Source organism: Jaculus jaculus, chromosome X (assembly GCF_020740685.1).
Source record: "Jaculus jaculus isolate mJacJac1 chromosome X, mJacJac1.mat.Y.cur, whole genome shotgun sequence".
Classification (NCBI taxonomy): Eukaryota; Metazoa; Chordata; class Mammalia; order Rodentia; family Dipodidae; genus Jaculus; species Jaculus jaculus.
The window spans coordinates 94,117,469-94,133,357 of record NC_059125.1 but is presented as its reverse complement, the minus strand read 5'-3'; the positions used below and the strand labels follow the sequence as shown (position 1 = coordinate 94,133,357).

At 40.1% G+C, this 15,889-nt stretch overlaps 1 protein-coding gene across 3 annotated transcripts in view; it reads left to right on the top strand.

Annotated features, from left to right (window-relative positions):
* The window catches only part of Sytl4 (synaptotagmin like 4), a 59,583-nt gene extending 44,123 nt beyond the window's left edge, over positions 1 to 15,460 (top strand). For 2 of the 3 annotated variants that reach the window (XM_045141066.1, XM_045141065.1), the window contains 8 exons: positions 542 to 637; positions 2,009 to 2,187; positions 3,156 to 3,258; positions 3,954 to 4,115; positions 9,014 to 9,122; positions 10,997 to 11,096; positions 11,814 to 12,022; positions 13,971 to 15,460. In XM_045141066.1, coding sequence (XP_044997001.1) covers positions 542 to 637; positions 2,009 to 2,187; positions 3,156 to 3,258; positions 3,954 to 4,115; positions 9,014 to 9,122; positions 10,997 to 11,096; positions 11,814 to 12,022; positions 13,971 to 14,119 — 1,107 coding nt within the window. In that variant the 3' untranslated portion in view covers positions 14,120 to 15,460. The remainder of the gene's footprint in view (positions 1 to 541; positions 638 to 2,008; positions 2,188 to 3,155; positions 3,259 to 3,953; positions 4,116 to 9,013; positions 9,123 to 10,996; positions 11,097 to 11,813; positions 12,023 to 13,970) is intronic. The other variant, XM_012951275.2, reaches the window with a different exon arrangement.
* Positions 15,461 to 15,889: the final 429 nt, after the last annotated feature.

Here is a 15,889-nt window from a genome sequence, read left to right as displayed (position 1 = left end):
TTAACATATTGCTGCATAAATGGTTGGCAGCTCAAATAAATGCCTAATTTGATTAAAATGTAAATAGATAGCTAGATTGGAGTAGTTGAGTGGAAAAGATTTATACTACCTATGAAAATATTAAATACTCATATTCTTTTGTGATTAGAGGAAGGTGTTTGGCTCAGATCTAGGAAGCTGGAATCAGACATAAAGAAACAAGAACATGTACATACATGTCCACATGGATCCTGACTTTTGCAACCCATTTGGTTCTCACTGATGGAAAGCTATTGGTAATGGGACATATTTTATACTATTTTTATTTATTTGAGAGAGAAAAAGAGGCAGGCATAAAGAGAGTGAGTACAACAAGGCTTCCTGCTACTTCAGATGAACACCACGTGCATGTACCACTTTGCACATCTAGCTTTACGTGCATATGAGGTAATTGAACCCAGGCTGTCAGGCTTTTCAAGCAAGCACCTTTAATCATTTCGTGAGCCATTTCTCCTGCTCTGGAACATATTTTTTATTAACTCTAGATTTCTATTTATTCCAGGAGGAAGAGGAGGAGGAAGAAGAAGACATTGACCACCTGGTGAAGTTACATCGCCAGAAATTAGCAAGAAGCAGCATGCAAAGTGGCTCCTCTATGGTACATTCTGTTTGTTGGTGCTTCTGAACCCAGAAGGGCACCAGAAAGGAAATAAAAGAAGACTCAGGACCTGGGAGAAGTCACCCTGATCACTCTTTCCAATGCTTGTTTCTATCCTCACTTTAGGTCATAGGTACTCACTGTACTTCTAGGTGACTTCCTGGGGATTTTTACACAAGATGGTTATGGCTGGGGGTGTTATTCATCACAGCTTGGTGAGCTGTATAACTTCTCTGAAAAGGTAACCAGTTCACCAAGTGAAGATCAAACTTCTTCATCACAGCCTGTTGATTATTCTTACATTATAAGGAAGAGAGTGTCATGAGAAGGGGCTTTGCCAGGATGACATTGAGGTGTAGTTAGCATCATGAAGTTAAGGGGATAATTAGGAGTGGGGCCTAATTCTATCTATCAGAACTATACAGAATGATACTTAACAAAAATAGAAAGAAGGGTGATTACATTTTCACTTACACAGGAAGAAAATGTTGAGCTCACCACATGCAACTGATCAACACCAGAGAGGAAGGTGCCTTTCTGCTTCCAACTGGCTCCTCTTCTCCTCTGTTACCCCCAGTTCTGGTCCAATCTATTTTCTCTATAGGTCTTGTTAGAGAGAATGTAGATAATTATAGCACCATGCTTTAATTAGTAACTAACCAATGTTATAACACATATAAAACATAGCAGAAATGGGCCACACATAGTGGCACACACTTTTAATCCTGGTGCTTGGGAGGCTGATGTAGGAGGATTGCTATGAGTTTGAGGCCAGCCTGGGACTATAGAGTGAGTTCCTTGTTAGCCTGGGCTAGAATGGAACCCTGCATTTGGAAAAACAAACAAACAAACAAACAAAAAATGACTTGCTGAACCTTACCTTTGTCCATCTTCTGGAGATCTTGAAAATTAGCCATAAAACATATAAAAGGAGAACAAAAGAGATGCTAAGTGCCTATATGTGCAATGAGCTGATTAGCCCGAACAATTGTGAATGTGCTGTTAGCTCTAACATACCTCTTGGGTAAAAGGCTACTGACATGTCTATCTGAAATAATTTTTTTTAAATTTTTAATTGTTATATGATAGAATTGGCATGTCAGTGCCTTCAACCACTACAGTCAAACTCTAGACACATGTGCCATCTTGTGTGTATGTACAACCTTGCACACTTTCATCACCTTGTGCACTGGCTTACATGGGATCTGGAGTCAAACAAAAAATGTGTCCTTAGGCTTCCGAGGCAAGTTCCTTAACCACTAAGCCATCACTCTAGCCCTGAAATCTTTGGTTTTATCCTGGGGGAAAATATGAGTAGTGTGGGAGGTGCAGTGTGTCTTCCTCAGACATTTGTGGCTGCTTTACCTTCAGAGTACCATTGGCAGCATGATGAGCATCTATAGTGAAGCTGGTGATTTTGGGAACATCTCTGTGACTGGCAAGATAACATTTTCCCTGAAGTTTGAGCAGAAAACACAGACTCTTGTCATCCATGTGAAGGAGTGCCACCAGCTGGCCTATGCTGATGAAGCTAAGAAGCGTTCTAACCCGTGAGTGCTTCTGGGATCTGACTTGTGCTCTGAGATGGGAAAGCTAAACCTGGTATCTGCTTCAGCACTCTTAATTGAAGACTGGGACAGGGGAAAAGGAGTGCAGGGGATGTGATATAAGAATTGGTCCATGACTGGGAAAAAAGTAAGATTGGCACCTCTGTGAGGTGTTGCTGTAGCATTTAAAAAATAGGTGTGTGTGTGTCTACACACCTCTTGCTACTGCAAACAGAATACTAGACATGACACTTCCACCGCTTCGGGGTCTGGCTTTATGTGGGTGGGTGAGGAATTAAATCTGGGCTGGCAGGCTTTGCAAACACCTTCAATTGCTGAGCCGCCATATCTCCAGCCTTGCTGTGGCATTGACTGTTTTTAGCATTGTATTTCATCATGGCTTATTCATTTATATTGTTCGTGTGCATGTGTGCATGTTTGAGTGTGTGTGTGTATGTGTGAACATGTATGTGTCATTGCATGTGTAGGCCAACTTTGAGTTGAGAGGACAACTTTGAGGTATAGTGTACACCTTTTGTGAGATAGCTTTTTTTTTTTTTTTTTGGTTTTTCGAGGTAGGGTCTCACTCTAGCCCAGGCTGACCTGGAATTCATTATGGAGTCTCAGGGTGGCCTCGAACTCATGGCAATCCTCCTACCTCTGCCTCCCAAGTGCTGGGATTAAAGGCGTGTGCCACCACGCCTGGCTGAGATAGCATTTGAACAGCCAGAGAGCCCCTGTCTCTGCCTCCCCAGCTCTGGGATTACAGCATGTACCACCATGCCTAGCTTTATTTTTTTTAACATGGCTCCTGGAAATTAACTCAAGTCCTCGTGCTTGCAAGGTAAGCATTTTACTAACCAAGTTATCCTCTAGCCACTCATCATGACATATGTATGTGCATAGCAGGGAAGTAAAGAAAGAACTTGAGAAATGCTGGCAAGTAAGTCAGTGTTCTCTTTGTTTTCTAGATATGTGAAAACTTACCTTCTGCCTGACAAATCCCGCCAAGGTAAAAGAAAAACGAGTATCAAACGGGACACCATCAATCCACTGTATGATGAAATATTCAGGGTAAGTATCTAGACCCTGAGAAAAGATTTTGTTCCTTGTGTCCTACACTCTAGCTATGCCTCTGCAATGTGCCTGGATGAGCTGGGTTGCAGTGAGCCATGTGTATGCCTGAGGATTTACTCTGGGCATCTGTTCATATCCTGATGTTCTGGGAGGAAAATACAGGAGGTTTAGCTTCCTTGGGTTCTTGTGAATTTTGAAATTCACAAGGCTACAAAGCTCATTTTAAAAGGACGCTTTGGATAAGTACTTTCTTTAGTAATTGTCTATGGAAATTCCAGTGTCTCCTCAAGGAAAATGTAATCAGTTTTCCTTGGCTTCCTATAAGCTGTGTTAGTTTTGGTTTTTAAAACTTTTTTCATTTTTGTAATTGTTTTTCAAGATAGGCTCTCACTCTAGTCCAAGCTGTCCTGGAATTCATTATGTAGTCTCAGGGTGGCCTCAAACTCATGGTGATCCTCCTACCTGGGCCTCCCCAGTGTTGAGATTAAAGGTGTGCACCACCATGCCTTGCTTTTTCAAATGAAAGGGGATAAATTGAAGCTTTGAGTTAATTAGCTCTAAGTGATTAGTAACTAAGGAAGTTTGATATTCTAGACTATAGACCTGTATACAGGTTACTTAGGGTTTAGAAGAATCAGTTTTGAGGAAAAACCACTAACTTATTACCTTGGGCTGTTTCTTTCCCTTCACAGTATGAGATTCCAGAAGCTCTCCTGGCCCAGAGAACCTTGCAGTTTTCAGTTTGGCATCATGGTCGCTTTGGCAGAAATACTTTCCTTGGAGAGGCAGAGGTCCAGATGGATTCCTGGAAGCTGGATAAGAAACTGGATCATTGCCTCCCTTTACATGGAAAGGTAGTCTGTTTCACAACCTTGCACAACTCGGCTGTGTGGTGATTGTCTGCAGTGGCCTCTGCTGGTCTATGTTGGTAGTATCTCTGCATGGACTCTAGAGTTCTATTGCTCCCTGCTGGCGATTCCAAGTTTGACAGAACTTTCAGATGCTTTTACATGCCAAGCTTAAGTCATGTCTGCTGTCTAAATCAGGCAAAGTTGGATACCCACATTTTGCTTTGAAAAGTCTTTCATAAATGTGCCAAGCTTTGCCTCCTAACTTTCCACAGCATGGGCCTATATAATATTCTAACTTATACTGCCTCTCCAAGCTAACCCTCCTTTTTAAGTCAGCCTTCTTTCTAAAGCAGTGGGAAGCCACACATTTCTTGGAGTTACAATGGCTGTCTTGTAATAAGTTAGTGGTTTTTCCTCAAAACTGATTCTTCTAAACCCTAAGTAACCTGTACACAAGGTCTATAGTCTAGAATATCAAACTTCCTTAGTTACTAATCACTTAGAGCTAATTAACTCAGAGCTTCAATTTATCCCCTTTCATTTCAAAAATGTCTTCTTGGTTGCTTGCCAAGGCCACGGAAATTTTAACTTGGGTGGCACCTCATGTGAGGGCTTGGTGTAATCATGCCTGGCATCTCAGTGCTGATGTGGATTGAAATTCTATTCCTATCACTTGCTAGCTAGATGAGTGATTTTACTTAGGGAAGTTATTTAACCTCTCTGAACCTCAGTTTCTTCATCTATAAAATGTAATAGCATTAGTAGTCTTCTTTTGCCAAACTGAATGCAAAATATAAGCACTACTGACACATGATGGTATTCACTAGGTTATGGTAAAGATGAAATTATTGTTAAAAATTCTTGTTAATATGAAATTGCTAAAACAGAGGACTTCAACTAACAATTTATTAGAACCTAATGATGACAAGGTTATTTAAAATTCTTATAATAGGGACTAGAGAGATGGCTTAACGGTTAAGTGCTTCCCTTTGAAACCTAAGGGCCCTGGTTCGAGGCTTGATTCCCCGGGACCGACGTTAGCCAGATGCACAAGGGGGCGCATGCATCTGGAGTTTGTTTGCAGTGGCTGGAAGCTCTGGCACGCCTGTCTCTCTCTGCCTCTTTCTTTCTCTGTCACTCTCAAATAAATAAAAATGAACAAAAAATAATAAAATTTAAAAAAATTCTTATAATAGTGTTTTAAATGTTTCAGTATATAGTACATGGAATATCTTTGGAAATAGAGTCAGAAAATTCTCAATGGGGCTGCTTATAGGAAGGGACACTGAAGTAGGACAGTGAATTAGTTCTCTGTATTTTAAACTTCTGAACTTTTATCATGCTAAGAATATTGAGTGTAAAATGAATTTTATATACATGATTCTACATAAAAAGAACTTAAAATATGTAAAAAAGACAGTAGGTTTTATTTCTTAGAAATAGCCACTGTTAATTATTTTAACATCCTTCTAGAGTTTTTGTATTAAGCAATACAGATATTAAGGTATGTGTATATACACACATACACATATATTCTTTTATATGAATGAGTTCACTTGAACCTCATTGTTTATACATATACACATGTTTACTATATATCTTTATTTTTCATGAAAAATTATCTTAGGCTACCATTTTCATTATAATTGGTATACAATATTCTGCCATGTGCCTGTTTTATAAAGTTATATACAGTTCTTCCAGTGATGGGCACTTAGATTGTTTACTTTGCTTCTTTTAAAAAATTACGCTATAGTATACCTTGGTAGATTTTTTAGGTACTGTGGATTGAACCCAGAACCTCACATATGATAAACAGGCACTCCACCATAGAGCCATCTATCCCCTATCTTTGCCTGATTTTGGAAATACAACTATCAGAGAGAAATACCTTGTGGTAGAATAGCTGAGTCAAAGGAAGTGTCCATTCAGTACATTTGATAATTTGGTAGCTGTTGCTTTCCAGCAAAAAATAGCAACATTAAATTTGTGCCTTTAAATTCTCATAAAATAGGAAAGCAATTGCAATCAAACTAAAGTATTTGATTAGAAATTTAGAAATTCTTAAGCATCAGACATGCAAATAATTCTCAATGACCTCCAATTTGTATAATTATACTTAAAATGTCATTGTAAGCTACCATTAACTGTTATCAATAAAAATGTCCTATATCTGGCCAGGTATGGCAGTGCATGCCTTTAATCCCAGCACTCGGGAGGCAGAGGTAGGAGGATTGCTGTGAGTTAGAGGCCACACAGAGATTATACAGTGAATTCCAGGTCAGTCTGAGCTAGAGTGAGACCCTACCTTGAGAAACCATAAATAAAAAATAAATAAATAAAAGTCATACATCAAAAAAGAAATTCTTGCTAAATTTGCAAATATTTTGAGCCAGAATGAAGATTTACTACAGAAACAAAAAAGCCCATATCTGTTGATAATAGAGCACTAAAGTTGACAATACAGAAATTAATAAAATGTGTAGAATTTCATAAACAACAAAATGCCATCTCATATTTGACTATATTTTATTTATTTATTTATTTGATGCAGAGAAAGAGAGAGGGAGATGATGGGCATGTCAGGGCCTTCAGCCACTGTAAACAAACTCCAGATGCATGTGCCCCCCCTTGTGCATCTGACTTATGTGGGTCCTGGAGAATTGAACCAGGATCCTTTGGCTTTGCAGACAAATGCCTTAACCACTAAGCCATCTCTTCAGCCCTTGCCATCTCACATTTATTTTAGCTTAAAATGTTCTATATTTATCATTTCTAATTTTTATTTTTTGCCTCTTCAATCCATGTGCTGCCATTTTGTTTCCTCTTGCTGGCATTCACCCACAGATTATTTTCTCCTCCATATAATAAGCTTGGTGTATTCTGAGTGTGTGGCAAATTGATTGAGAGCTATAGGGATTATCTTCTTGGCATCACCATGCTCAGTACTGAGGAATCTCAATAAGCATGGGCAGGTGAAAGGGCAGCTCTTGTCTGTGCCAACTCATGCAGGAGAAACCAGAGCATAAAGAAAAGAGTCACACAGGGAGAGTGAAAGCAATCCTGCCTCCCAGAGCTAAAGATGATAGGTCACTTACTACTCATTCTTGACATTCATTCACTGTTATGTTCATTTAGTCAACGTGTGCCAAGTATTTATTTGTACTGCATACTTTGCTAATTGTTGGTCATACTAGGATGAATAAAATGGGCTTGACTTCTATTCTCCTCATGTGTTGATTCCAGCAGGAGAAGAGCACATTAATTCAAATATATTTGTATGTAAAGAAGGGGCTGAGGAGGTAGCTTAATGGTAAATTATATGCCTAGAATGGGTGAGGCCCTGGTTTTGATATCCAGCACATACACACACACACAACTGTGGTATAGTTAAATCTGTAGGACAGAGTTTTGCCTTGCCCTAAAATCTTTACAACACCTTTTTATTAAAAACATCTTTTGTGTATAAAAATCACACAAGTGATACATACCATTTTCACAAACAAGGCACTATAAATGTTAATATAGCGTAACCTGCAAAAGCTCTCCTTTCCCATTTTGTTCTCCTTATTAAGGGAAACAAGTGTTAGGTTTTTCTGTATCTTTCTAAATTTTTTTCTGTAGTACTAGGACAGTGATCAACAACATGGAGTCTGGAACCAGTCTACCTAAATCTGAATAATGGTTCTTCTGTGTAACTGTAGAAAAGTGGGAGGGTGACTTAACCTCTCTGTCTGTTCCATAGCCTGTAAAATGAGAATAATACTCATTTCATAGGGACAAATTTATGGATTAAACAGTGATATACTTACCCTATCTATGATGTGTCCCACACATAATAGGTGATATTGATGAAACATTATTTACGTACATAAGCTTTTATATGCACAGCTATATATTTAATACAAGCGTGTTTTTTTCTATATCTTTCTTTATTCACTTAACAGTAACTCATATGTTTTTCTATTTCAGAAGATATAGATTCACTGTATTATTTTTAGAATAAGATGAGACCACAAATTATGTTTGTTTTACCCAATAATTACAAGATAGACTTTTATAGGCATATATTTAAATAAACCTTACATTCAACCAGATTTAAAATGAAAACTCATTTCTATGGGCAAATGAAACCTACCCAAGATAAGTAGCTGCAGCTGGAATTGATCTAGTTCTTGTTTGAACCTACCAGATTGTGTAAGAAAGGCCATATTTAAGGCACTACCCAAGGAAGAAGACTGATGGGGGTCTTTCCTTCAGTGACACCCCATTTCTTTAATTGTACATGGGCTGTAATTGGACTACAATTGCAATTGGGCTGTCAGAGAATTTTCTCCTTCCAAGCCTTCCTTCTTTCTGACAGCATGCATTATTGCCATATAGACATTAAAATCTCTCTTAAACCTTACCTGTGCTGACTGTTCTTTAGATTGCTTCCACTCTTTGGCTATTACTAACAATGCTGGTAGCAAGACTCTTTATCATGGTGTCAGTCTCTTGTGAGTTTGTGTGGCCACCACACTGGCAGATCTCAGAGTGGCAATATAATGGATATCAGTTCTTCTTCATCCACTCCTGATTAAACTGTGTAGAAACTAGTAGCTTTCACAGGCTAGGTACCCTGGTTTATAGCCATAAGAGAGGGATCCTTGTGTGCCATGAAGCTGTCCTTGGGATAACTGTAATTATTTATCTTATTTCTCTGTTTTTGAGATAGAGTCTATGTAGTCCAGACTGACCTCAAACTCACAGTGTCCCTGCCTCAGTCTTCTGAGTGCTAAGATTACAGACATGTACCACCATGCCTGGGTATCGGGGACAACTTTCAAATTCTCTGCAAGAGACATCCCAGCAGCTTCTAAGAGGCCTGGTTTGACCTGTTGGGTTTCCCTGTGTTTCAGATCAGTGCTGAGTCCACGCCTGGCTTGCCATCACACAAAGGCGAGTTGGTGGTCTCATTGAAATACATCCCAGCCTCCAAACTCCCTGTTGGAGGTGACCGGAAAAAGAGTGAGTTTTCTTTGGGGCCCTGGATTTAGCTATTAGACCTCTACATAGGGCCTGTGAGAGGCTGGCATTGGCGGTGTTGGATAGCACAGATTAGAATGCTTCCTGGGCCTTAGGGGGAAGATTCTCTCGCTAAGGAAGCATTCCTCAGCCAGAAAAGAATGACTTGGGGTTGGCATTCATTTTCAGAGTAGTAATGTGACTTGGTGTTGGTACAGAGTGGATGGCAAGAATGGTCAAACATGAAGAATGGGAAGTTGAAGGCTGAGGAGGAGTAACCCAATATGGTCAGCTAACTGTGTTAGTGGCTGCGGGTATGCAAATGAGAGAGATGTGATACTTGCCCTTTCTTGAGGAGCTTCTTATAGTAAGAAAGATAGCATTGTGCTATAAGGACAACGGATTCTGTCTGATCACTTTGGAGGGAGCTTTGATCAAGAAGTAATGTTGAAACTGGACTTTTGGATTTTACCAGGAAGAAAATGAGGGAGGATAAAGAGAAAACAGTATTTCTAGAGGAGAGAACAGAATGAACAGAGGTTTAGAAAGACCTGGTACCTGGACATGGTGCTGCATGCCTGTAATCCTAGCATTTGGGAGGAAGATTTATGTAAGTGTGAGGCTGGGCTTATCTGTATACTTGGTTCCAGGCTAACTTGGGCTACAGGTTAAGACCCTGTTTAATAAAAAAAAAACTCAAAACCTGAAAAACAAAACAAAATATTAAAAGGCCTGGTAAGCATGGGATTGCAGGTAATAGAATGTGCCCTGAGTTTGGGTAGAACTGGAGTTAAGGTATATATAAGAGTATGGCTGGGGTTGGATATGAGGCTGGAGTCCAACTTAAAAGAAGTGCTTAACTTAATTTACTAGTGATGGGAATGAAAAGTTATTTTTTAAAATATGCCTTCAGTGAGGTCTCATATAGAGGATTTGGGAAAATCAATGAGGTCTCAAGGAAGGTATGCAAAATGATAGAGAAGTGGCAAGGATAAGAACTTCAGGGGTCAACAATGTTTTAAAAGAAGGGAAAAGGAAGAAATGGCAGTGAGGGAGAGGATTATAAAGATAGAGCAAGGCCAGGAGACAGCTTGGAAAAGAAGGGGATGGAAGTTCTCTCAATTTTCCAAACACTACAGGAGGTCAGGCCAACTGAGGGATGAGAAGACACAGCCCAGTGGCATTATTCATGGGATAGTAGAAGCTGAAATCAGATTTCACCAGAAACTAGGCTGAGGACATGAGGCAAAGGAGTAGAGGTGATGAGCCTGGACATCCTTTCCAACTGTCAGAAAGTAGAGCCATGGAGAAGAGCTTGGAAAAGAGATCAAATGGAAAGGAGGTTTTCTTTTAAAATGCATTTAAAAAAGAAGCAGTAGATCAGTGTGCACCCAGACTGAAGACAAGGGATTCCTGGCAAAAGGAACATTACAAGTGGTAGCTAGGGGTGGAAATTAATGGTGCCTGGAAAGTCCTACATAGTCAGGATGAGATCAGCAATGCAACAGAAGACTTCCCTTTTACTTTATTTGCTCAGCAAGTATCAGGCAAGTTTCTTCTCTTAGCTGTGGCTCACTCCTATATAAAAGGAGGAGAATCAGTACATGTATCTCATGGGATTATTTGGAGGATTGAATGCTTAAGACAGTATTTGGTCCATAGGGAGTTTTCAGTGAGCATTTGTTGCTATTGGGATTATTAAATGAATGTTTCTTGCTTCCTGCCAAGCACTGTGCTAGGAAGAGGGGATAGAAATCAGGCATTGTTCAGTTGTTAAGGAAGTTGCTGTATTTAAGAGTAAGGAAAGGAAGTGCTAGGTAGATACACTGCATCTGGTGGTGTGGGGGCTCACTTGCTATGGCTGACATCCCTTACAGGTAAAAGTGGGGAAGGGGGAGAACTCCAGGTGTGGATCAAAGAAGCCAAGAACCTGACGGCTGCCAAATCAGGAGGGACTTCAGACAGCTTTGTCAAGGGGTGAGTCCCTGAACCAGAATCAGACTAACCAATTTCAGGTCAATAGAGTTAACAGAGGAGCCCAGTCTAACCTTTGTGGAGCCCTTCCTTGTGTGTCATATTGCACCCAGCAGCTAGCTAACTATGCACATGAAATCAGGCATGGCAAATCCTCCACCACCACCCTGGATGAAGCTCAATTCAGATTGGACTGTGGTGTGAGTTTCCAAAGAGGAGGGTTAGGTAGGCAGAGAAGTTCTGACCTTTTCTGCCTTGTACTCTTCCCTCCTAGATAAATGTCTATGTCCCCTGAATGGATAGATTTGGTATTCATGGCTTTATTTTCTGTAAATTATAAAAGTAATGTCAGCTGTCTCCAAATTAGAAATTATTCACTGACTTAACCTCCCGAGCAACTTGTGTTTGGCTAAGCCTATAGATATCACCATTGGCTTTATTTGCCTTGGGTAGGAGAAATAGAGCTACATATCTAAAACTCATTTTTTTGGTGGAGCATAGACACAGTCTGACTAATAATCTATTCATTTTCTCTCCAGGTTAAAGGAAGTGAATGATCTAGTGGAGGTAGTGTTTCAGCAGATTCAAAGGAGGGGTGTGTGCACTTGGACCTGGGTGTTGGCTCACCATCTTGGGCTAGGCCTGTGGTAGGGGCAAGGGGAATATAGACCAATATTGCCAGCTTTGAGTAGATGTTGATGACTCCCCACCCTCTGCCAGATACCTCCTTCCCATGAGGAACAAGGCCAGTAAGCGTAAAACTCCTGTGATGAAGAAGACCCTGAATCCCCACTACAACCATACATTTGTCTACAATGGTGTGAGGCTGGAAGATCTACAACACATGTGCCTGGAACTGACTGTTTGGGACCGGGAGCCCCTGGCCAGCAATGACTTCCTGGGAGGGGTCAGACTGGGTGTTGGCACTGGTGAGAGCCTCTCCCCCATCCTCGCTTGTCTTAAAGGACTCTTGCTATTTAATCTACTTCTCGCCAATGATACACAAAGTTCTTTTACAGAAGGAATTGTCTGCCTTTCAATTAACACCCAACAAATAATTATAAAGTTCCTACCATGTGCTAGGCAAGAGAAAGACTGAACTCACACACTGTTATATGTTTAGAAATGTGACCCTAGTAGCCTGAAACTTCATCACCTTCCCACCAAATGTTTCTAAGAACCTATCTACATTTCTTTACCAATAAGTTCATCTTCCATGTTGTTACTAGAGAAACCTCATTGCTAGCAAAAGCCAAACTTTCTCCAAGATTTCTGGATTATTCTCCCATCTTCATGGCTCTGCTTCTGGAAATCTTCATTTCTGTTACTGATCAAAGTCATTTTTCTTGACTACTGAAGGGAAATATAGATATTCTTTGGGGTTTTCACTCTTTTTGCTTTGTGTTTTGAGAAAGGGTCTATGTGGCCCAGACTGGCCTTGGACTTCCGAGCCTTCTGCTTCTACCTCTCTAGTGCTGGGATTACAGACATGTGCCAGCATACTCAGTTGGAATTTTATTAAACAACAAAAAAACTTACCCTGACCACATGTCTGCCCCCTTTCATTTCTTTTTCCTCTTGAGCTTCTGAAACTCCTGTCTCTACTTCCCACATTCTGGGATGACAGGCATGTACCACCATGTCTGCCTTATAGGATACTGGGGTTTGAACCCAGGGTTTCATGCATAACTAGGCAAATACTCTACCAAGTGACCTACATCCCAGATATTTCCTCTACTTCTTAAAAAAAAAAAAGAATCACCTCTATTTCCTAACCTCTTCTTCCCTTCTCAGTCTACTTTGATCTGGCTTCTGCCTACTCACTCTACTGTGTGGTTGCTCTTATCACAATGTAGTTCTCATCTGATTAGATTTTTCAGCTCTACTTAATGGAGCAGATTGCTCCACTTTTCATGAAACACTTATATTAACATTACACTTTTCTTGAATATTTTTGCCCCTCCCCACATACACTACTTCTGTTTTCCTTTTTTTTTTTTTTTTCATTCTATACCCAAACTCTAGATGATGCTGTGCTTTGGCTTAGTCTTGGGTCTTTTTATATTTCCTCACTGTCTAGATTCTCATATACTACTTGTATATTAGCAAAACAAAACATTTAGAATGGTGTTTTTATACATGTAAGCTAGTTCATAAGTCCCCTGCTTAAAACCCTTCAATAACTTCCTCTCATGTTTAGAAAACAATCAGAAAATCTTAGCAAGCCTGTAGATCCCATATAAACTTTTGTTTTACTTGCTCATTGTTTTCTAAACACCATGACTTGAGCTTTTTTTTTTTTTCAAAATATACCAAGCTCCATCCCTTCTGAGAACTTTTATAAGGATTATCTTCCCTATGCACATGTAAGCTGCCTGAAGACAGGGACTGCCGCTTTGCTCATCATCGTATTTCCAATGCATAGAAGTATAATTGGCATGAAGTAGGCATTAAGTAAATTTTAGCTGAATGAATGAATGTACGAAGTTCCATGAGTCCTAGAGTCTGTAGCTACAGAAATAGATGTTCAGAAGCTGAGCATGGTGGCACATGCTTGTAATCCTAGCATGAGGCAGAGGCAGGAAGAATACCACAAGTTCAAGGTCAATCTGATCTACATGACAGGTAGCTCTGGTGTCTGCTATAGCCTCTGAATGTCCTTTGGAGTCCCATTCCATCAACCTGAAGTCTCCTGCTAATCTCAGGAGCACAGATCTATCTGAGGGATCAATAAGGAACACTTGCCAGTTTGCTGTCCCCATCAGCTTATCTTCATTGCACTGTCTTATGGGGCAGCCACACTTGCTATACAACCCATCTCCTCTGATGGGCTCAGGAGTAAGGCCCTATGCAACATCTTGTACTGTTTCTTCTCAGGAATCAGTAATGGGGAAGTGGTGGACTGGATGGATTCGACTGGTGAAGAAGTGAGCCTGTGGCAGAAGATGCGACAGTACCCAGGGTCTTGGGCAGAAGGGACTCTGCAGCTCCGTGCCTCGATGGTCAAGCAGAAGCTGGGTTCTTGAGTCTATGTTATCCTCTGCAGGCACAGCCCTGGTCAAGCCAAGTCAAAGGAACTGAAGAAACCAAGAGCAAATATTTCTACTTTAATGTGTATCCATGTATGTTGGATGTGTGTGTATGAAACATGTATTTTTGCAAATCTCGTTGTGCTAGCTAGAATGATTCCAGCTTGTTTCCTTTTTAAATAGACTTCCTTTATAAATAGGCTCAAGAGTAAGGGTCTCTTAAAATGGTTTTTATTTGTGTTTAGTCTGGTATATATTCAGAGTATATTTTTCCTGTGTCTTTATGATGTTTAACTAACTTTTAAAAATCTTTTCCAACTTTCTACCTTTGGTCCTGCTGTCCTTGTTCCTACTTCCTCAGGAAACATTGGCTGCCTTTGGCATTAGTTCGTTTGTGGTTCTAGGTGTGCCTGACATGAGGCCAAGGCTCTGGGAAGCAGCTTTGGTGTACTGAAGTCAAGGGAATATGTGAGAGAGTCAAGTAGGATCAGTCCTTCACCTCTAATTTCTACTTTTGACTCATTTTCTACTTTGTTAAGGTCCCAAAATTGGCTTTTAACTTTCCTTATTTTTAAATTGTTTCCATCTGTGTAAGTATAGTGGTTTTCTGTGAAATGCTAAGAAAATTTGAGCTCCTTCCTATATCAGGCCTTTGGGGAATTATGATGCAGTCACTTTAGAAAAGCACTTTAACTAGATAATAGCCTTTACACTGATAAATGAACATGCATAGCAAGACCTTCTGGATGATCCCAGAGGGCTTGAGTGACTAAGGGGAAAGTATCTCACAGCCCATGCTGCATTCTCTGCACTCTGAATTTTAAACAGATGCAGCAGTTGTTTGAGAGAACTCTCATTTCTTTTTCATCTCTAGATTGTGTCTGGAGTATGCTTACACAAAATATAGTCTATATAACTCTGTGTCAGCCAGAAGAGCTAAATATTATATAAACTGGCACAATATTATCTTAGGATAGGGACTGTTACTGCTCCAAGAGAATGTGGACAGAAGCTTTCATTTTTTATGACTTCTAAGACCATCCCTGATTTTTGTTGTTTCCCTAATTTGACCTACATGTAACATGCAAGTGCCATGGTGAGGCTTTTCAAAGAAGGTTATGGTGAGGTTTCATTTCTTGCTACTTACTCTTACAAACTCACTTTTTCATTCACAGAAATATGTCTAAATAAAGTGTACTTTTTAAGAAGTCTATATGAGGGCTGGAGAGATGGCTTAGCGGTTAAGCGCTTGCCTGTGAAGCCTAAGGACCCCGGTTCGAGGCTCGGTTCCCCAGGTCCCACGTTAGCCAGATGCACAAGGGGGCGCACGCGTCTGGAGTTCGTTTGCAGAGGCTGGAAGCCCTGGCGCGCCCATTCTCTCTCTCTCCCTCTATCTGTCTTTCTCTCTGTGTCTGTCGCTCTCAAATAAATAAATAAAAAATTAAAAAAAAAAGAAGTCTATATGAGAGAAGAAATTCCTGTCAATGAAACCAGCTCCTAGCTTACTTTCCTATAAGGCCACTGATATGCAGCTAGTGAGGTTTCTATTGTATGTATGAGCTGAATGGAAGAATGTTTTTTAAAAGATTTATTTGGTGTAGGTTGATGTGGGTTGATATTTTAATGGAAAGCATAACTTGGAATCCTTGGCTCTGACCTGTTAATTGGCTTTCTGCTTTGACATATGTGTGTATATGTGTGTGCTTCAATAAAGCTTTATTGTTTGTGAAATACTTGCATTTGTTAGTTGTACAGATGATTTCGTCT